General features: G+C 49.8%; 1 protein-coding gene across 10 annotated transcripts in view; it reads right to left on the bottom strand.

Annotated features, from left to right (window-relative positions):
* BRPF3 (bromodomain and PHD finger containing 3) overlaps positions 1-18,298 on the bottom strand; it is a 34,521-nt gene extending 16,223 nt beyond the window's left edge. For 4 of the 10 annotated variants that reach the window (XR_002832244.1, XR_002832245.1, XM_023764765.1 and 1 more), the window contains exons 1-8: positions 18,027-18,295; positions 16,026-17,502; positions 13,152-13,308; positions 10,346-10,477; positions 6,325-6,453; positions 5,719-6,031; positions 4,674-4,976; positions 2,299-2,805 (exon numbers count right to left, since the gene is read on the bottom strand). Coding sequence is in view for 7 of the 10 variants with exons in the window: in XM_023764765.1 (XP_023620533.1) it covers positions 2,299-2,805; positions 4,674-4,976; positions 5,719-6,031; positions 6,325-6,453; positions 10,346-10,477; positions 13,152-13,308; positions 16,026-17,476 (2,992 nt within the window). In the remaining 3 variants the exon portion in view is untranslated. Of the gene's footprint in view, positions 1-2,298; positions 2,806-4,673; positions 4,977-5,718; positions 6,032-6,324; positions 6,454-10,345; positions 10,478-13,151; positions 13,309-16,025; positions 17,503-18,026 lie in introns of all 10 variants that reach the window. The other 6 variants (XR_002832243.1, XM_023764763.1, XM_023764768.1 and 3 more) reach the window with 4 other exon arrangements.
* Positions 18,299-20,734: the final 2,436 nt, after the last annotated feature.

Genomic DNA, 20,734 nt, shown 5'->3' with positions numbered 1-20,734 from the left:
TCTCACTCGAGGAGGATGCTATTAAGTATGAATGAGAGGAGGTCTGTTTACAGCAGGCAGCCCTTTGGAGGCAGATGAAGACTACCTGCTCATCTCAGGGACATGACTCTCATTGGCTGTGAAGGCTTCAACTCTCCTCTGTCTCCCCAACTCTTAACCACAATCCAGAGAGCTGCACGTCAGAGCACTAAGTCAAGAGCTCTATGTCACCTTGGCCAGTAAACTGTAAGGCACATCACACCTGTGAGAGCAGGTGTCTGAGCCAAGATATCTGGACTCTGACCTAGCTCTGCCTCTAACACTGTGACCTCAATTTAAGTCACTAAGCCAGCTGTGCCTTAGGTGCCTCATCTGTAAAGAACCGACACCTGTTTTCATGAGGGTCAAAGAAGGGTGTGCAGAAGCATTCCTGAGCATAGGGCAGCTGGACTAGAGGAGGAACAGGCTAGCGGTATCCCCAAGCAGTGGGCCCTCTGGGCTTGGGTGAGCCTGATGTCCACCTTCCCAGTAGCAGGACATGTCATTTTTACTGCAGTGTTCTCAGTGCTGCTTGGCTGTGCCTGCCGTGGCTGAGAGGATGACAGCGATGACTGCTACCATCTACTGCTACAGTGGGGCCTTGACTTACGAGTGTCCCGACTAACGAGTTTTTTGAGATATCAGCTGTCTCTCAGCCGATTTTTTGCATTGAATTGATAGAGTAATTTGAGTTAACGAGCTCCTTAACGAGCTCGGTCTCGGAACGAATTAAACTCGTAAGTCAAGGCCCCACTGTACATGCCAAGTGCCTTATGCAGACTATTTCCCATCCTTAGAGCCCTGCAAAGCCCAAATTAGAAATAAGGAAACGGCCTGTTCAATTTGCCCCAGCTAATTACTTTGATGCAGAGGTGGTAAGAAGACGGAATTTGAACTCAGGTCTGCCTAACTGCAGGCCTCAAGCTCTTGACTATACCAACTTACTCCCCTAAAACAGCAAAGCTTGGGCCAGATGGGAAGGGAAGGTATTGTATTACTGGTAACAAAGTGATAGGAAGGAAGAGAGAAAAGCAGAAAAAACATGTGCTGGCCATACAGCCCAAAGCCACCATATAAAAGGACATGAGAGAGACATGAGGAGCAACAACCAAGAGCAGGCCTCTCCCCAAAAGCAAGCTGGCCTTCCATATCCCACCGGGACTCAACTACTCTGTCTGCCAATGTGGGCCCTGCCCATTCCTGCCCACCTCACCATCCAGCCTTGGCTCCCGGCTCTCCGAAAGCCCCTCTCCAAACTGTCCCTGCTTCCACACACACCTGGGCCTGACCCCTTTGTCCCGTCTACTCCTTTCCATTCTGCCCTTAGCCCTTAGGGACAACTCAGGCATCAACTCTTCATGAAACCTTCCGTACTCCTCCAGCTCATGGTCCCTGGACACCTCCAGCAGTGCTGTCACCCAACATATAACCACTTACTGTCCAGCACTGCGGCACCTCTGCACCCCAGTGGGCCATCCAGCCTCCTCACTAGCGTGTGAACCCTTCTGGAGCTGGAACTAGCCTGACTCATTACCTGCCCCTCCCCGAGGCCAGCTGGTGCTGGACATGAGTAAGGATTCTTTAGTGACTGAGCCCCTATTACCCACTTCTGAGACTCATCTCTACCACCCCTGGCTCACTCGCCTACAGCCACATTGGTTCCCTCACTGTTCCTCAGGCGTGCAGGCACGTTCCCACCCAGGGGCTGTGCACCTGCTAGCCTATCTCTGTCTTTTTGGAATGTTCTTCTCCCAGATTCCAAAATAGCTCACACCTTCAACTCCTTCAGATCTTTGGTCAAATGTCACCTCCTCGGAAGGCCTCTCCTGGCCAATCTCTAATACCACCCAGCATCCCTTATGCCCCTTCTCTGTTAGTTTTTTCTCCATAACTTCTAATATAAGATACAATCCACTCACTTGCTTTTAATGTATCTTCCCTCCAAGGGAGGAGACTTTTGCACCAGTACCTAGAAGAATGCCTGATATAAATACCTGATGAATGAACCCGAACGAAGACAGGACCTATTACCATGTACAGCTTTGCATCCCCATCGGGGCCAGAGAGAGCTCCAGACACAAGCTAGCCCTCTCAAAATACTTGCTCAAAGCCTATTTCCCCAGGCCTCTGCTCATCATGTGCCAGGCTCAACTGTGAACCGGGAGCCCTCAATGCTACTACTGGCATCCACAGGAGCTATTAGGGAGGTGGCCGACTGGGGGAGGTGCTGGTTGGCAAGGCAAAGCAGAGAAGTAGTGAGAGAAGTCACAGGAAGGTCACCTGTTTCTTCCTCCTGCTGGGAGGACCTCTCCCCGTCACTCTCACTACAGCTCCTGCTCCTTGGCCGCTTCCGGGAGTGCTGCTCATCCTCGATGCTGCCAGGAGAGGCAGGAGAGCCCGCTGCACCATGGTCCTCGCCATTCTCCAGGGCCCCATCGGGGCTCCTCTGCAGCTTAACCCCGTTCTTGGCCTTCTTAAAGAGGACTGAGGTGCGGCGGCCCACACTGCTGAGCGGGGCACCGTCAGGGTCATCGGAGGCCATGAGGGACAGTCTGCTGATGTCACCGTCACCGAGCAGGTGTTGCAAGGGCTCGTTCCCTAGCTGCAGAGGTGATTTTCGCAAAAGCTCATCTTCTTCCACCTTTCTGGGTTTTAGGAATCGGCTTGGAGGCTTGTTGTCACTGATGGGTTTTAGAGTGGGGGGATCTGGAGGGGATTCTTGCTCAGACAAGGAAGGTGCAGGCCCAGTGGGCTCCAGGGTTGGTGGGGGAGGCAGTTTGGAGTCATCTGTTAGAGAAAAAGAGAACCTGCTTGAACATTTTAGATAAAGTCTGCCCCTACGAGCCAGCTAATGACACTGATAACCAAGAAGCCAAAAGCACTAGCTGCTACAGGCTTGAGCAGCACCCAGGGTCTCAGTCTGAGGTGAAGAGACGGTAGGACTAAGTTTTCTTAACACTAGTAGTCCTCAACCCTGGCCATGAATTAGGATCACCTAGGAAGTTTCTTAAGAATTTCAATGCCAAGGTCCTATTCCAGACCCACTGAAACCAAACCTCCAAAAATGAGGCATTCTTTTTTAAGCTTACCAGGGGCGTCTGATGAGGTGAGGGTACACACCACTGCTCCACACCTGAGAAAGCCAAAGGCTGCCTACTTAATCGATAATTAGGTGAGTCTCAGCTGCACAAATTAGGAGTCTACAGTTCTCATTAGACTCAAATGTTTTCCCATCTTTCACTGTATTTTGGTTCCTATCACCCAAATGAAGGAAACAGGACAAGCAGAAAGAATAAGTTTATAGATATGGGAAAAATGAGGCCAAGTAAGTTAAATTGGGGATTCCCAAACATGTCTGTTCACCTACCATCTTGAAACTTTATTTTTTAAGAATTTTTATATTTTTAGAGAGAAGGGAGGGGGGGGGGGGGGAGAGAGAGAGAGAGAGAGAGAGAGAGAGAGAGATTTGTTGTTCCACTTATTTATGCATTCATTGGTTGATTCTTATATGTGCCTTGACCAGGGGTCAAACCCACAATCTTGGCGTACCCAACTGCACTCTAACTAACTGAGCTATCTGGCCAGGGCCGAAACTTTTAAAAACTGAGACTTCCAAACCACAGCTGAGACTGCCCTAATCTGAATATCTGGGAGGTGAACCCTGGAATTTTGTTTGAAATCCTTCAGGGGTGGGGAGCTGCTGCAAGCTGGGCCACTGGGCATGACCCTATGCTGCCACAACCTGGGATGGGGATACTGCCATGGGGACACATGCTGGCTGGCTGCCACATGGGGAGTGAGGAAGAATCACAACGAACACAAAGCCCTCTAAAGCCAAATATGACCTCTCAGCCATGTCCCCATTCTTTGCCAATCTAAAATGGGCCATTCCCTGTAATTTGGCCTCCTTCCCTCTGGAAATAATTCTCAACATTTTGAACTGATGACAGGCCCTCCCAAGCCATAGGCTCAGATCCAAGGATAGGTAGAAGGGGGACAATTCTGTCCCCAGTGACGTGGGAGAATGGGAAGCAGTTCAGGTTTCAAGCCCTGGAGTCTCTGAGAATCACTTCCCAGCTGTCTTTGCAATCTGGCCTTTCTGCTTTGGGATGGGCCTATAGACTTGGCCAGCTAGGGTCAGAGCCGTGAGGCAGCTTGAGAGCCCAGACTATCTTTAGGGTCTTTCTTTTCTATAACCCCTCGCCCCACCACAACCTAAGCTGCTCTAAGAGCCTCTCTACATGATGGTATAAGGTGAACTGATATTTAACTGGTATGTGCAATATGACCATATCAGGTGCAAAATACTAAAATATTTCTTTACTGGTTAATAACAGCTGCTGAGCCCCAGCCTCTGAAACTCCCTGAACCGGCCCACAATCCAGCAACTAAATATCCACATCAGTGGCCACCAGGAGTTCATTCCAATACAACAGCCAACACCTACTCTGACTGATCAACTTTGGTCTCTACTGATTGTTAAATATTTTGAATATCAACCCTGGGCATATGCAGAAGTGTGACCCCTCCAAGGGCTTCTGTTTGCCCACAAAGATCAGACCTAAACTCAAGGATGCTTCTACTCAGGATTTCAGCTTAACCCTTGCTCCCTTACCCTGCCCCCAGCATCCTGCCTGTCCGTGACCATCTCTCACCTCTGTCCCCATCGTCTTCTGGCTCCTCCTGCAGGGCCTGCTCCAGCACAGCCACATCTCCCCGGGGCCCTGCCAGAAGCTCCTCATGGGACACAGTCTTGTTCAGTGAGGGTGGCTGTGGTGGTGGTGGCTGGGCCAGCTTCTGCCGAAGAGCATTGATCTCCCGGCGCAGCATGCGGACGCGGCGGGTCCGGGCCCCACTGGACCGCATGGCACTCACCAGGTCCAGTTTCTCTAGCAGCTCCTTCAGCTGCACCTCCGTGGACAGATGAGCCCGGTTCTCTGGGATGAGGATGTTGTCCACTGCCAGGGAGAAGGGAGGAGAGAAGGGGCTGAAGGACCTGCCTAGCCCAGGGGAAGGGGAAGGGGATGGGGCTGAACCCTTTGGATGCAAAATATTCTCCTGGAATGCCTGAGCCTGTGGCTTCCAGCAACATCACTGTGGGGCCTCGGCCCTGGCACCACAGCTGTCCACAGGGCAGCCACAAGGACAAGGTCAGAATCTGGGAAACATCTGCAGGAAACATTCCACAGTCACGATTATGGGCTCTATGGAGCAGGCACGAGGCAGCTTGGCAATTCCCTGGCCTGAGTGACTGTTTGGCTGCTGCCATTGAAAAGCAGAAAGCAGGGGCCGGCAGAGCGCGGGCTCCGAGGCAATTCTGTTCTCTGCACTCTCTGTATCCTCCACCTGCACTCTCTGAATGAGCCAAACACACAGCCGCCTGCCTTCACTACCCCATGCCCCAGCGCCACACAGAGGGTCTGGGAGAGGAAGACCCCAGTGAGGCTTTAGCTTCTCAGACAGACAGCTAGTACCTGATTCCCCTTTCCTACCATTCAGGAAGTGCTCAGTGAATTAGTTAAACTTTAATCCTCGGAACTATTCCAGCCACAAGCAGATATATTCCAGCCTGCGCCTACCCCCAGCTTTGCTCCTGGAATCTACCCTACAGCCCCAAGGTCCACTCTGATCCCTGGCTTTCTGGGCTCTGTCCCTGTGCCTCCTCCTAGCCCATCCTCCCCACCCGCCCAGGCTTCTCACCGTCTTCCCAGGAAAAGCGATAAAAGTCCTCCAATTTGGGTGACTCGGGCAGGTGGGTGCCCCTCTCGGGGTCATAGCCGATGTTCTCTGCCTGCCGCCGGGCGTGCCGCAGGATGGCCCCTCCCAGGTCCCGCAGGCGGACAGCTGCTCGGTGGAAAATTGTGTCTTTAGCATTATACTTCATGCAGTTGGAAACTATAAGGTTAAAGTCCTCCTCAAACTCCTCCAAGGTGTGGTACAGATGGGACTCCAGCTTCCGCCTCATAGTAGAAAAATCCATTGGCTTGGATATGAATTCCAGGTAATCTGGAACCTAAACATATAAAACCTGTACAATTACAACAACCATTTACTAGCCAAACAGGCGCACCCTTCACCGGCACTCCAGCCTCCCCATTCCCTGGTTTGACCATTCTGGGCTCACTCAGAGCCCCAGGGCCCTGGCCCACCCTGGTCTGCTGACCCCTTACCATTGGCAGTCTACTGGCCTTGCCAGACACCCCCAGTTTTTGTACACTCTGTCATTCAACCCCCTCCTGGCCTTCGAAGATCATTCCCAGTTCTTGAGGGGATCACTGTTCAGGAAGTGGGGTGGGGGGAACTTGCCTCACTCAGGTTGACGGGTTCAGCAAAGATGTGTGCGGGATCCTTCTCCTGCAGCAAGTCCAGTGTTGTCCTCAGCAAAACATTGAATGGCATCAGCTCTAGCTCCATGGCAGCCTGCTGGACCTTGATCTGTGGGAAGGTGGGGAGAAATCAGGAAACCCCAACCCTTGAAGAGGCACTAAACTTTTTCTTTATAGCTTGACTTTCACCAAATGTGTATAACAAATTTTCACAGGCTATTAAGCTGACCATTTTATTAGGAGTGACCACCTAACCCACAGCCTAAAAATAAAGATACCAAGAACTACCCCTATGTGGATGTTTCCTATGTATCAAGCACCACACCAAAACTTAAGAGTGGTAATAATTGCCAAAACCGGTTTGGCTCAGTGGATAGAGCGTCAGCCTGCGGACTGAAAGGTCCCAGGTTCGATTCCGGTCAAGGGCATGTACCTGGGTTGCAGGCACATCCCCAGTAGGAGATGTGCAGGAGGCAGCTGATCGATGTTTCTCTCTCATCGGTGTTTCTAACTCTCTATCTCTCTCCCTTCCTCTCTGTAAAAAATTAATAAAATATATTTTTTTAAAAAAAAGAGTGGTAATAATTATATAGTTGAACCTTGAATAACACAGGTTTGAACTGAGCAGCTCCATTTATACATGGATTTTTTTCAATAAATATTGTTAATGTATGCTCTCTTCCTTATGATTTTAACATTTTCTTTCCTCTAGCTTATTTTAGTGTAAGAATACAATATGTAATACATATAACATTCAAAGTATGTGTTAGTCAACTGTTAGCAGTAAGGCTTCTGGTCAACAGTAAGCTACTAGTAGTTAAGTTTTAGGGAAATCAAGTTATATGCAGATTTTAAACTACGCTGGGGGTCAGAGCCCCTGATGCCCACATTGTTCAAGAGTCACCGGTTTGGCTCAGTGGATAGAGCGTTGGCCTGCGGACTGAATGGTCCCGGGTTCGATTCCGGCCAAGGGCATGTACCTTGGTTGCAGGCACATCCCCAGTAGGGGTGTGCAGGAGGCAGCTGATCGATGTTTCTCTCTCATCGATGTTTCTAACTCTCTATCCCTCTCCCCTCCTCTCCGTAAAAAATCAATAAAATATATTTTTTTAAAAAGAGTCAACTGTAATAATAATGACTACTTTTATAGTCCTTTCTAAGTGCCAAGTAACATTTTAAGCATTATATATAAGTGAGTACATGAGGTAAGTATAGATGAGGTATTTTATGAAAGGAAACGGAGGCAGAGGGACTAAGTAACTGACTGGCCCCAGGTCACACAGCCAGTAAGGGACAGAGCTGGGACTACACCCAGACAGCCTGGTTCTGTAGTATGTGTTCTTGGTGGCTATGCCACACTGCCTCTCTACTCACATTACCTCAATTAATCAACACAACAACGCTGAAGGAGAAACTTATTATCCCCATTTTATAAATATGGAATCTGAATCATCATTAACCCATGGTCACCTGGCTAAAGAGCAGGGTCCGACTTAGTCCAAGGAACACAGTGATGATATAAAATGTGCCTTGGGCCAGAATTCCCACCTGGTGTGCTGAGATATTGATCCCACTGGCCTCTGGAATGTCTGGGTTGAGCTGGGCTGACCTGGGCCTCCAGGCTCATCCCCTCGGGCAGCAAGCAGCTTCGTGTATTTACAGTAGTATGCTTTACTATGTTATATCCATGTGTGTCCTACTATGAAAAGGTTGGGAAGCCATGGATTAGACCAGGGGTCTAATCAAATACACATGCAAATACAAATATTGTATTTGTTCCCGTTTTGTTTTTTTTACTTCAAAATAAGATATGTGCAGTGTGCATAGAAATTTGTTCATAGTTTTTTTTTAAACTATAGTCCGGCCCTCCAACGGTCTGAGGGACAGTGAACTGGCCCCCTGTTTAAAAAGTTTGAGGACCCCTGGATTAGACTATGAAAAGTCCTGTCTCTTGGCTGCATCAAAACGGGCCTGCCTGCTTCCTTTCCTCTTTCATTTCTGTGAACCAGAGGCAGGAAAAAAAAGCTCAGGTGGGAATCCAGGCCTAGGATGGCAAACAGTGTGAATCCAGGAGAAGGCCCTGAGATGTCCTCCATGCCACCCATGCTAAGTACGGCAAGAGCTGCCAGGTCTCAGAGGTAAACTCAGGCCTTGCGTTGGGGCTTAACAGAGAAGTGGGAGTTTAGAGAAAGAGAGAAAGGAACATTCCAGTAACAGCTGCTATTCCTGAACCAGAGAGAACAGTTTTAGTTCATCATTCATTGAATTAATAGTATTTATGCTTTAGCCGGTTTGGCTCAATGGATAGAGCATTAGCCTGTGGAATAAAGGGTCCCGGGCTCAATTCAAGTCAAGGCCATGTACCTTGGTTGCAGGCTCCTCCCAGGCTCAGACCCTGGCTGGGACACATGCAGGAGGCAACCAATCAATGTGCTTCTCTCACATCAATGTTTCTCTCTATCTTTCCCATCTCTCTAAAAAAAAAAAAAAAATGAATGGAAAAATATCCTCAGGTGAGGATTAGAAAAAGGAAAAAAAAATTTACTTTTTAAAAAATAGTATTTGCGCCCTAACCGGTTTGGCTCAGTGGATAGAGCATCAGCCTGTGGACTGAAGGGTCCCAGGTTCGATTCCAGTCAAGGGCATGTACCTTGGTTGCGGGCACATCCCCAGTAAGGGTGTGCAGGAGGCAGCTGATCGATGTTTTTCACTCATCAATGTTTCTAACTCTCTATTCCTCTCCCTTCTTCTCTGTAGAAAATAAATAAAATATATTAAAAAAAATAGTATTTGCTTTCGTGGACTTATAAAGTAGGAGGTTACAGTTCGATTCCCGGTCAGGGCACATGCCTGGGTTATGGGCTCAATCCCCAGTGTGGGGCGTGCAGGAGGTAGCTGATCAATGATTCTCTCTCATCATTGATGTTTCTATCTCTCTCTCCCTCCCTCCCTTGCTCTCTGAAATCAATAAAAATATATTTTTAAAAAACACAGTATTTGCTTTATGCCATGTGTAGAGAATTGCAGTAGGTACTTCAGGGAGGCAAAGAGTGTCAATAATGATGATGATAGAAGCTGACACTATAGCCCCTCTGCTATAGGCCAGGCACCGTTCTATGCTCTTTGTATATACAAGTCATCTAATCCTCACAACAACCTTATGTGGTAGGTTCTATGATTACCTCCATTTCACAGTTGAGGAAACTAAGGTATAAGGAAATTAAGCAACTTAATGTCACACAAGTAGTAAGTGGCAGAGCCAAGATTTAAACCCAGGCGGGATGGTGCCATAGTTCATATTCCTAACCCCTATGCCACACTACCTATCTCAGCATTTCCCCATACGCAAAGGCTTAAAATATCCTTGAATAGATGTTGGGAAATTTAAATGACTTAAGACCAAAAGTGTTTAAGGGCCTAGTGAGGACCCTCAGAAGTTCCCAGGCCAGAGGTGATGGCCATCAGAATGGCCTGAGAAGCTTTTTATTGTTTTTTTTAAGTTTTTTTTTTTTAAACATATTTTTATTGATTTCAGAGAGGAAGAGAGAGGGAGAAATAGAAACATCAATGATGAGAGAGAACCATTGATCGGCTGCCTCCGGCACGCCCCTACTAAGGATTAAGCCCACAACCCGGGCATGTGCCCTTGACTGGAATTGAACCCAGGACCCTTCAATCCGCAGGCAGACGTTCTATCCACTGAACCAAACCAGCTAGGACAGCCTGAGAAACTTTTTAAAATACTCAAGGCCAGGCTATCCCTAGAGTCTGAGTCAGAAACTCCAGGGACTGGCCCAGGCATATGATATTGAGCTTATGCTTGAGGCCACCAGAAGCTGAATCCCCAGAGAGAAGCCATCAGCAGCACCACAGGGTAGGCAGGCCTTAGAGCCATAATGCTGGGCAAGCAGGGGAGAAAGTTTATTCCAGGCCTCCTGGTGACACACTGACAGGGGAGAAAAAGTTCCTGAACGAGAGCCCTGGGGCTCAGAGCTCCTCACCTGCTCCCGCTTGAGCTTCTCTCTTTTCCGAATCAGCTCGATGAGCAGCCGGGCTCGCTCCAAGTCATGCCGCAGCTTCTGCCAGTATTTCAGCTCTTCCTTCACTGCACTTGTTTTCTCGTCCTGCTCTCGCTGCAGGAGGGAAGGGAAGGGAAAGGAAGGAGCTAGGGGCCTCCTTCCTGCCCAAAGTCCTCTCCCTAGTCACGCTTCATGAGGCCTTGGCAAGTAAGAGCCCCAACCCCTTCCTTGACTCACAGTCCCCCAAAGCCCCTCCACGCCCTCTCCTTCCTCCTGGGCTCCCCTGACCCTATAGCAATGTTTCTTCACTGCAGCACAATGACTGCCCGGGTGAGATCTGGACCACTCCCCCTACCCGTGGGGACACCAGAGAGCACCTGTGCCCCTCGGGGCTGGAAAGAATTTCAGAGGAAACTAATAGACACCTCAGGATAGAATTTCACCCTAGGGCTTCGACTTCGGGCTAGAAAACAAAGTGTTCTTACTATACGCTTGTACTAACTGACTTTAAAACACCTCCACCCCACCAAATACAGGATTGCAGACCTAGAAGTTACAGTGCAGTCGGGAGAAGAAGTGTCAGGGTTTGATGCACAAGGGCACAACAAAAAGACAACAAAAAAATGATCAGACAGACTGAATATAAGATGCTGAGAGGATATAAAATAGAGAGGATCTGAGTGGGTTGGGGTTAGGTCAGGGACGGCTTCCTGGGGGAGGAATCTTACTAGGTTTTCACAGGTGGATATGGATGAATAAAGCAGTAAGGAAGGCCTCTTTTGTTTTGTTTTTAAATATATATCTTAATTGATTTCAGAGAGGAAGGAAGAGAGAGGTAGAAACAGCAATGAGAGAGAATCATTGCTCAGCTGCCTCCTGCGTATCTCCTACTGGGGATTGTGCTTGCAACCAGACATGTGCCCTGACCGGGAATGGAACCATGACCTCCTGGTTCATAGGTTGACACTCAACCACTGAGCCATGCCGGCTGGGCAAGAAAGGCCTCTTTTGGAACTGAAGGAACCATAGGGCCAAAGTGTGGAGGCATACTTAGTGGTTCTTTGCTTGGAGAAAAATGAGCTGGCCAGAGGAGAGAAGCTGGAAAATCACAAAAGCCAAGAAAGATCCAGAACCCAGCTGACAAGAAGCCTCAAATGCCAGGCCAAACAGCCTGGAGCCTGGACATATTCTGGAAAAGGAAGTGACAGGATGGAAAATGGTGTTAAGACATCACCAGTTGTAGAGCAAAGAAAGAATGAGAGGCTGGTGACCACCTAGATAGAAAGCTATTGCTGAAATTAAAGGGATATGGGTGAGCAGTGTAGCTGGAGAATGGAGACAAAGGGCCATATACTGATAAATCCCCCCGAAAAGCTTAGGGAGGATTAACTGTGGCTTGTTATGGAGGGAAGAGTCAAGAGTAACTATAAGGTGGGGGACGTCTGAGATCATCACAATAATGGGGAAATCCGTTTACTGAGAGGAAGAAAGATAATGAATTCAGCTTCCAATACCTGAGCTACAGGAAACATCTATATGGACATCTATAGTTCCTGTGCCCTAAGGGACTGGGGGCAGAAAACGAGGATGAGGACAAGAGGAGAAATCTGGAGTGACTACTCCACAGTTATTTACAGCTACGAATGTACAAGTTCTCCAATCAGACAGGCAGGCAACTGAGCCCCTGGGAATATTACCATTAAGGAAAGAAGTAGGATGGGCACAGGGTGCAGTCTGTGGGGTGGATGAGGGGGGAAATGAAGTCACAGAGAAGCTCTAAGACAAGATGACCGGTGTATCAAATGTAGCCCAACAGTCAATAAAGTGAGAATCTAAGGAAAGACTTGCTGAGCTGGGAGGAGGCCACTGATGTTCCATGGGAGGCTTAAGGAGAGCACATGGACCATTGTGAGGAGGGATCAGATATAGAAATGCACCTCAGTACTCAGTTACAAAAGGCAAAAGTGAAATCAGACAGAACGCGGAGGGTAGCATGTGTGGGAATACTTAAAGGCGGAAGTAATGGAGCAATGAGTAGGGAGAGAGAACTAAAGATGTTAAAAGTCTCTCAGGCCCAGCTGGCATGGCTCAGTGGTTGAGCGTCCACCTATGAACCAGGAGGTCACAGTTCGATTCCTGGTCAGGGCACATGCCTGGGTTTCAGGCTCAACCCCCAGTGGGGGGCATGCAGGAGGCAGCCTATAAATGATTCTCTCTCACCATTGATGTTTCTATCTCTCTCCTCCCTTCCTCTCTGAAATCAATAAAAAATGTGTGTTTTTTTAAAGTCTCCACCCTCGCAGAAAACATTAAACAGATAGCAATTCCAGTTGCTAGTGACTAAAAGGTCATGACAATTGGGCAGGCTGTGCACTACAACTTAGGTGGTAAATTTGTGTATTTTCTATGAAACGTTTTTTTGGCACATGGCAATCCAGTGTCTTGAGGAAAGTGTGCCTTTCCTAATTCATGCAATTCAGTGCTGCCTGGCTCTCATCCATCCCACTTCTCCCTTTCTGCCACATCTAAAGGGTTTTCTCCACATACACAGAAAGCTGGGCTTGCTCTCCACTATCCCCTACAATTTGCTCCAAAGTCAAGCTTCTCCCATCCAGAAGGAGATGCTTCTGGTCTGAAGAGCTCTATAGTGCTGGAGGTCGTTCCTGGGACAGACCACCTAGAGGGGCGATCACATATAGGCAAAGGCTCCACAGAGGGTTGGGGGGAGGGGGAGCCCCAACCATCACTCCTTCTTCACTCTCCACCTCCAAATCACCATGTCACCTACCTGCTCGGCATTTCTTTGGGACTGCAGGTGGGAATGCAGGCGCCGAATGAGGGGGACACCGTTCCGCGCCTGCCGCTTCAACAGCCAATAGTTGTGAAGCCGCTGCATGAACTGGTTTTTCCTCTGAAAGGAGAGACCACTACAGATCTTGTTCAACCTTGAGTAGAGGCAAAGGGAAGTGACAGACAGGGTCAGTGGGCAGACCAGATTATAGCCTCCTCTCCAGACCCTGGTTCATTTATGAACCTTATAAAGGAAGACAGAATAAAGTGGCCAAATGCCTCACCTCAGAGAAAGGCTTGAAAAGGACAGCAAAATTAAGCAGCTCAGATTCACTTGCCTTTCCACATCCTGCATTGCAATCCTGAACCTCTAAAACAACCCTCTTCTAGAAACCCTGTTTCCTGCAGTTATGGACTCCTGAGAAACAGGTCTGTGCCCCAATAACCCAGCCTTCTCTTGATAAAGGCAGCAAGAGAATAGGAACTTGAGTAAGCTATGAGCAATGTGGTCACTATTTCCTGTGGCGGAGGGTCTCACCAGACCAGGGAGTAGTCCAGGGCCAAGCTGGAAGGAAAACCAGCAAGCTACTCCCAAATGCAACCCCTTGGAGTCATCTGACCTCTGGTTTTTTCATTAAAAACCTCAGCAGCCCCAAAATGCCTGATTTTGAACCAAAATATGTATTTACATGGATCTAAGGTATACAAGGATGGAGAATCTGAAAACTTAGCCTTAGCCTTACGGTCGGGGTGTGTGACAGGAAAGGAATGAGGTAGGAAGGGAATTAATGAGAGCCTACAATCTCTATCCTAATGCCCATACTGAAAGGTGGGTTAACGTTATCCCCATGTTATAAAAGATGGAAAGGCAGCCTAGGAACAGAGGCTGAATAAATTGTTAAAGTCACTAATGCAGCTAATAAGATGATGGAGCTGGGGTGGGATCTGAGTCCATGATCTCTTGGCTATTCCATGCAGTGTTCCGTAACTGGTTATCTACCCGGTAAGCAAAAGGCCTCAGTGCTCCTGTGGTGTTTCCACTGCGTTTCTCTTCATCTCACTCCACTGAAAGGAAGATACGCATGGCTAAACAAGAAGGTAGACCCTAAGAAGAATGGGCATCTTGGACTGGACATAGCTCACCTGGGCCTTGTGCCTTTCCACAGTCAGACATTCTTGCCCCAAAGCCAAGCTTACAAAATCAGGGCCTAGGACTTTCCCCAAAGGACAGATCCCCCACCAGTGCCCATGCCAAGCACACCTGCCCAGATGCAGGCAGCCCCCTCCCTCTATAACCTCTTGGCCATGGAGGGTCCCAATAGCATTTGTGCAGATAGGAAAAAGAATAATAATAAAATAGCAGCAGCAGCCATTTATTGACAGCTTACTATTTGCCAGGCACTGTGCTAAGTGCTTTACTTGTATTATCTTATTTCTCACAACCCTATGAAGTAGGTTTACTTATAAATAAATACAAAAAATAAGTAACTTGCCAAAGGTCACACAGGTAGTGACAGAAACAGGATTCAAATGTAGGTCTGTCTGGTCCTTAGCCAGCCTGCAAGACACATCTTAAGAGCAGACATGGCAAAGTCTAGCGCCAGGGCATAACACCTATAGATGTGGACTAAGCATTCACCCACTCATCCCAGGCAAGAGGGTAGCCCGGAACAGTTCTCTGACTAGAAGATACATTTCCAAGTCAACGGAATTCCAACTCAAGCCATGGCTTGCAACAAGAGCCTCTCCTGACCTTCTATGCTCTTGTGTCTTCTTTCCAAATGACAAGTCTAGTTGCCTGTTTCCCTTGTATAACCATTCCCTCTACCCTCTAGTATTCCTTTATCCCTATTCTTCTCATCAAGTGAGAGAGACAGCAGGTATAGAACCTACAGTTGAGCCCCAGTTGTGGTCCAGAGTCAGCCACTTTCCACCTGGTTCCAGCCCTTAGAACAGGACTTGGCATATAGTAAGTGCTCAATAAATATCTCAATGAATAAATAAAGGAGTGAACAACTTTACCTCCAGTGGCCGCGGTTTCTTCATCTGGGGGTGTGGGAGAAGGTGCAAGGACTACATTAGATGAATAATCTCCAGGATTCCTTCCTGCTCTAACATTGTATACTTATTTATGAATATCACTCTAGAGATGAGCCTCTGCTGGAAAATCTGTCTCTTGTTCTCCACCAACCTCCCATCCCTCCAACAGTTCCAGAGACTTCTCGGATCGTTTAACAGGTACACTGGTCTCCTATACACTTAGTAGGCTTATACACAGCTGAACCGAGTGATCCTAAACCTAAAAGCTTCTCAAGAGGAGGAGTAGCATGTACTCCTCACACCCCCACCCCCGCAGAAAATCCCTATCATTCCCAGGACCAAGCTTTCTGGACAGCAGAAAACCATACTGACCCTGCAACGGGAAGTAACTGTATCACTGTAGGGGTATTTAGAAGCATGTGGGTGGGTTTGATGTTGTCACAAAGACCAGGCAATGAAGGAGGGGATTCTACTGGTATTTACAAAGACCACAGATGCTAAAATAAACATCTAGGAACGCATGGGACAGTCCTAATAAAGAATGTTCCTGTCCAAAGTGCCACTTGTGACCCTATTGAAAAATACTGCCTTAGACATCCTGTCACCTGAGCTTCTAAGCAACTTAATTGTTTGTCTCACCTTGAACCAAAGGAAACACATTGTTCTGAGAACACAATCAAAACCACAAACCAGACTAGGTAAACCCAGGGCCCAAAGGAGAAATTTGAGGGCACAGAAGAGAACAGACGTTCATCAACAGTGCATGGGCAAGGCCACCACCAGCCCCAGAAGAAACCATTAGTCTCCAGGGCACCCTCCGGGGCAGATTTACCTGTAAGAGGGGATCTGTGGGACGGTGACCAAGGGGACAATGGAGGGCATGTCTCGACCCACTTCCTCTGGTTCCTTCTTGATCTTTTGCTTCAAAGTCACCTTGTTCTTCTTAGACACTCCTTTGAGGGGGCCACCTACTACACCTTGGCCTTCATCTTCCTCCTCCTCTTCCACCTCTTCTTTGTCTTTCTCCTGCCCACAGCCTCCCTTCAGCCCTTCCTCATCCCGAGGCTCGCTAAGGCTTCCAGGGGAGTCACCCTTCCTCCTAGCGGTGGCAGCACCTGGGGGTGAGTGGGCCTCACAGTAGGCAGTCTTGCGCACCGTGAACGTGGTGCCATTTAGGCTCGTTTCGCGCATGGGCTCGATCTTCATGAAGAGCCCGGCCCGCTGTGCACACGTCACATGGAAGGCTGTGTAGCAGTTCACCTTTTGGCACTGGATGGCGGCACCCAGCCCCTTCTGCTTGCAGATGTAGCAGGTCAGTTTCCAGCGGGCAGGTGGGATGTTGTCAATGCCCTCAATGGGCTCCAGGAACACGGTGTTAGCAAAGCAGACTTCAGGGATCCAGATAGCACACACCACGTGGGCCCAGTGCCCATCGCTGGTCTGTTTGAAGGCGCCACCTTTATTGGGGCAGAGGACACAATCCACAGGCCGGGAGGGAGACTGCAGGCAGCAGCGGCACAGCCACTGACCCTCGGGGATGTAGGGGACTCCGTAGCACTCCTGGTGCACAGCCAGGTTGCAGATGTCACAGAACAGAATGACGTTGCTATTGTGGCATTCGTCATCCAGGCACACACAGCAGAAAGCATCTTCGTCAATGAGTGACTGTTGGGCCCCACTGCTACGACTCTCCAAGTATGACTCCTTCTCCAGCCGGTCTACCAGCAGCTCAAAGGTGTCTGCCGACACCAAACTGTACCCATCTATTCGCCGCTTCTCATTCACCATGTCCAGCCAGGCAAGGTCCTCCTCGTCCATGTCATACTCTACCTCTGCATCCAGGTCTTCAGGCGGTTTCTCAATGTAGCGGTAGTAGGCAGCAGGCAACGGGGGTGCTTCTGGCTGACTGCCTGAGTCCACCAAGCGGAAGCTGGGCTGCGGGAGGTGGAAGGAGGTGCCGGATGCATGCTTGGAACAGGACTCCTTCTTCTTGCCCTTGGATGAGGGTTTTTTGGACTTGCCAGGGAATTGAGGCTGCTCGCTGTTTTCCTTGTTACTGTTACATTCAGTGATATCCTGGGCAGTCAGCTCATCCTCCGTGATGATCTTGAGTGGGTCATAGATGCTGATACGATGCAGGCGTCCATCAATGTCCACCTCAACAATCCGCTGGGCCTGGGCATATGTCAGGGTCTCCCGAGTAGGTGAGCACTTGAGACTGTAGGGGGATGGGGAACGCCGGCCCTCGGCATTCTGCCGTGACTTCTGGCGAGGCTTCCTCATGGCAGCTGGGAAACAAGGGGACCGGCCTAAGGAGAGAGACCAGGAGACAGTGAAGAGGATGTAGTTATTCACCCTTCCATCCGACCAAGTGGCCACCAAGAAAGGACTGGATACTCCCTCTGTGTAAACACTCTGTCCCTCAGATGTCCCCATGGTTTACTCCTTCACCTCCTTCAAGTCTTTCCGAAAACATGACTGCTCAGTGAGACCTTGCCTGACCACTCTAAAACTGCAAATCCAGCCCTAGACAGTTCGGCTCAGTGGATAGAGCGTCGGCCTGCAGACTGAAGAGTCCCAGGGTTCGATTCCAGTCAAAGGCACATGCCGGGGTTAGGGGCTCGATCCCCAGCAGGGGGCGTGCAGGAGGCAGCCAATCAATGATTCTCTGATCATTGACATTTCAATCTCACTCTCCCTCTCCCTTCGTCTCTGAAATCAATAAAAATACGTGCGTTTTAAATTGCAAATCCCTCTCTTCCACCACAATCTTTCATTCTGCTTTATTTTTCACTATCCCACTCACCATCTTTTACTGTGCTATGGAATTTACCTCTTTATCATGTACGTCTGCTTCCTCCTACTAGAATGGAAGCTCCATGAGGGGAGGGATTTTTGCCTGTCTTGTTCACTATATCCCCAGCGCCGGGAATGGTGCCTGGAATGGTGCCTGGCTCCTAAGTAAGCACTCAGTAAACCGGTGAGCGAAAGGAGAAATCAGACGTGCACGATCCCTGCCTTCTAGAAGCTGTCTGATTGAAGGGACAGAAAAGTAAACAGGTCATTACAATGCAACATAAGGCTGTGGGACAGCTATCTATGGAAAAGGAGGGGCGGTTATAGCTTTAGAAAACAAGAACAGCATGCGTTTTCAAGCTCTGGACATGCACAGTCCCATCAAAGGATCCAAAATGCACAGGTTTAGAGCCATCTTACAATGATCAGAAACCCTGCCCCCTGACCCTGCCCAGGGATGAAGGGGTGGAGGCACATGAAATGTCTATCTCATGTAGCCTAAAGATTTCAAACTAGTCTTCAGGGTTTTATCTGCAAAAGGCGGCATTCGGGATGCACTGGCTAGTACACCTCTGAGCAGAAGCTCTGGGAGTGGCCCCAGGTGGCACTGAGTTGTAAGCTGAGCTATTGGGATCCTCATTAGACCTAAGGCTAAGATGACCAGGGCGCTATCGGAGGTAAACTAAGGCTAAGGTCAAAAGTCCCTCTCTCCCAAAACACTTCTATCCAGCCCACCCTTGTGCAGCCAAGAGAGGGACTGAAGTTTTCTACATCGTTCTCTGGACGGAGGGAACCATGCAGTTAGTGAGGCCCTCGTAGCAGGAAAGATCTCTGGGGAGATGCTGCCTGGGGTGTGGGTGGGGACGTGAAAGGGTATGAACAGGGACAGGATTTCAAGGAGAAACAGAGTTGGTCAGCTTGGTGGAAGGATCCACCATCCTGATCTATAAAGCAGAGACGGTGATGGTGATGATTAGCACACTTTTACAAACTACGGGCCCTTTTACTTTTAATACTTCTCACAACCAGTCTGGGAGGCATTTTACAGATGGAGATAATATCTATCATAAACAAAAGCTCAGGAAGATGTCACTCAACCCAAGTGATAAAGCTACAAGTCAAACCCAGACCTTTGACCTGCTCAACGTATCCGACTTGCTAGGAGGTACGAACCCCACAGAGGCTCTAATCCTGCCCCTCCACGACCAGAAGACAGTCGATCAATCTCTCTGGGCCTCTATACTCCATCAGTAAAGCCAAATCAGTAACGTCTACCTTTTAAGGGCTGCTATTTGTCAGTGAGGTATTAAGATCCTCGTTTACAAGACCTTCTGCGCCCTAAGCCGGTTTGGCTCAGTGACAGCACGGAGGCCTGCGGACTTGAAGGGTCCCCGGTTCGATACCAGTCAAGGGCACAGGCCCCCATTGCAGCTGGATGCCCAGTAGGGGGCGTGCAGGAGGCAGCCGATCAATGATTCTCTTTCACTGATGTTTCTATCTCTCTCCCCCTCTCCTTTTCTCTGAAATATGTATTTTTAATAATAATAATAATAGGCCTTCCAATCCCAAAATGTGACTGAAACATTAAAAAAACATCGTGGCTGAGGAACAGGGCCAGGCAGGCACACATCCTCCTTGGAGCCAAAGCAAACCATCACCCCAGCAATGCTGTCCGGGTTCCAGAGGCCCGTGGCCACCTCGTGCCTGACAAATGCCAGCTCCCCGGGCAGCCGACCCCGACCTGACAAATGCCAGCTCCCGGGGCAGCCTGGGCCAGGAGCCCCGCTGATGGCCTCCCCTCACGGGCGTGGAGACCCCGAGGCGGGCGTGCACATCCCCCTCAACGCCGCCGGCTTCAAAGTTTCAAGAGGCTGCGGGCCCCCTTGGAAGCAGCTCTCCCCTCCCGCCCTCCCTCCCTCCCACCTCCGGGGCAGCTCAGGTGTCGTCCCCCCCTGCCAAGCTCCAAGTATCTCGGGGGCCCTCTTCCGTCCCCCCAGCTTCTGGACACAGGGACGGACTCTAGAGGGAAAGGGCTGCTCTGAGGAACAAGAAATGCGTTTCGCCCACAAGGCGCTTACAGTCGTTTTTTGGCGGGAGATTCTCATCCCACACAACCCTTTCCGCAACCACAACCCCAAATATCTCTAACACCTCAGAGGTGGTCTCGACACCCCCTGAGGCCCTCGCTGGCCCACGTCACCCAGGTCAGAGAATGAGGAGTTTCTGCAAGTGGACTGTACCCCTGCGCCCCTCAGGAGGTACTCATGAGACGAGGACCGCAGCCTAGGCCCCTGCCCCGATCAGGGGCCACCATTTCCAGAAGAAGCTGGACCCTTCGGAGGAGAAAGGAGGGGATACGATCACCTCCCCACAGAGCAGGGGGCGAGCGCGCCAGGCCGACTGACGCGAAGTGTGACCCTCGGACAGAAAGCTCGCACCGGGGAACCAGCGGGGCAGAGAGGCGAGCCCCCATTGGCCGCCTCGCCTGCCGCTCAGGGGAAACCGGAGGGCCCAGGTCCACTCAGGGGGGTGGGACTCTCCGCAGGCCTGGCCAATTGGAGAGCGAAGCGGGGGCGGGGCCCGGGTGCTCCGCTTCCAGGGCCGGGGGAAAACAAGATGGCGGCTGCGGGAGGGGGTCCTCGCTTTTCTGCTCCCCCCTCACCCGCCTCCCTCTGCCCCGCCGCCGCCCTCGCTCCGGGACAGGGCTTCGCCCGCCCGCGTCCTGCTCGGAAAGTCCCCCGCTTC

Source organism: Myotis lucifugus, unplaced genomic scaffold (genome assembly GCF_000147115.1).
Source record: "Myotis lucifugus unplaced genomic scaffold, Myoluc2.0 scaffold_347, whole genome shotgun sequence".
In the NCBI taxonomy this organism is placed as follows: domain Eukaryota; kingdom Metazoa; phylum Chordata; class Mammalia; order Chiroptera; family Vespertilionidae; genus Myotis; species Myotis lucifugus.
The sequence above is the reverse complement of the archived record's forward strand: the minus strand, read 5'-3'. Positions and strand labels throughout refer to the sequence as shown.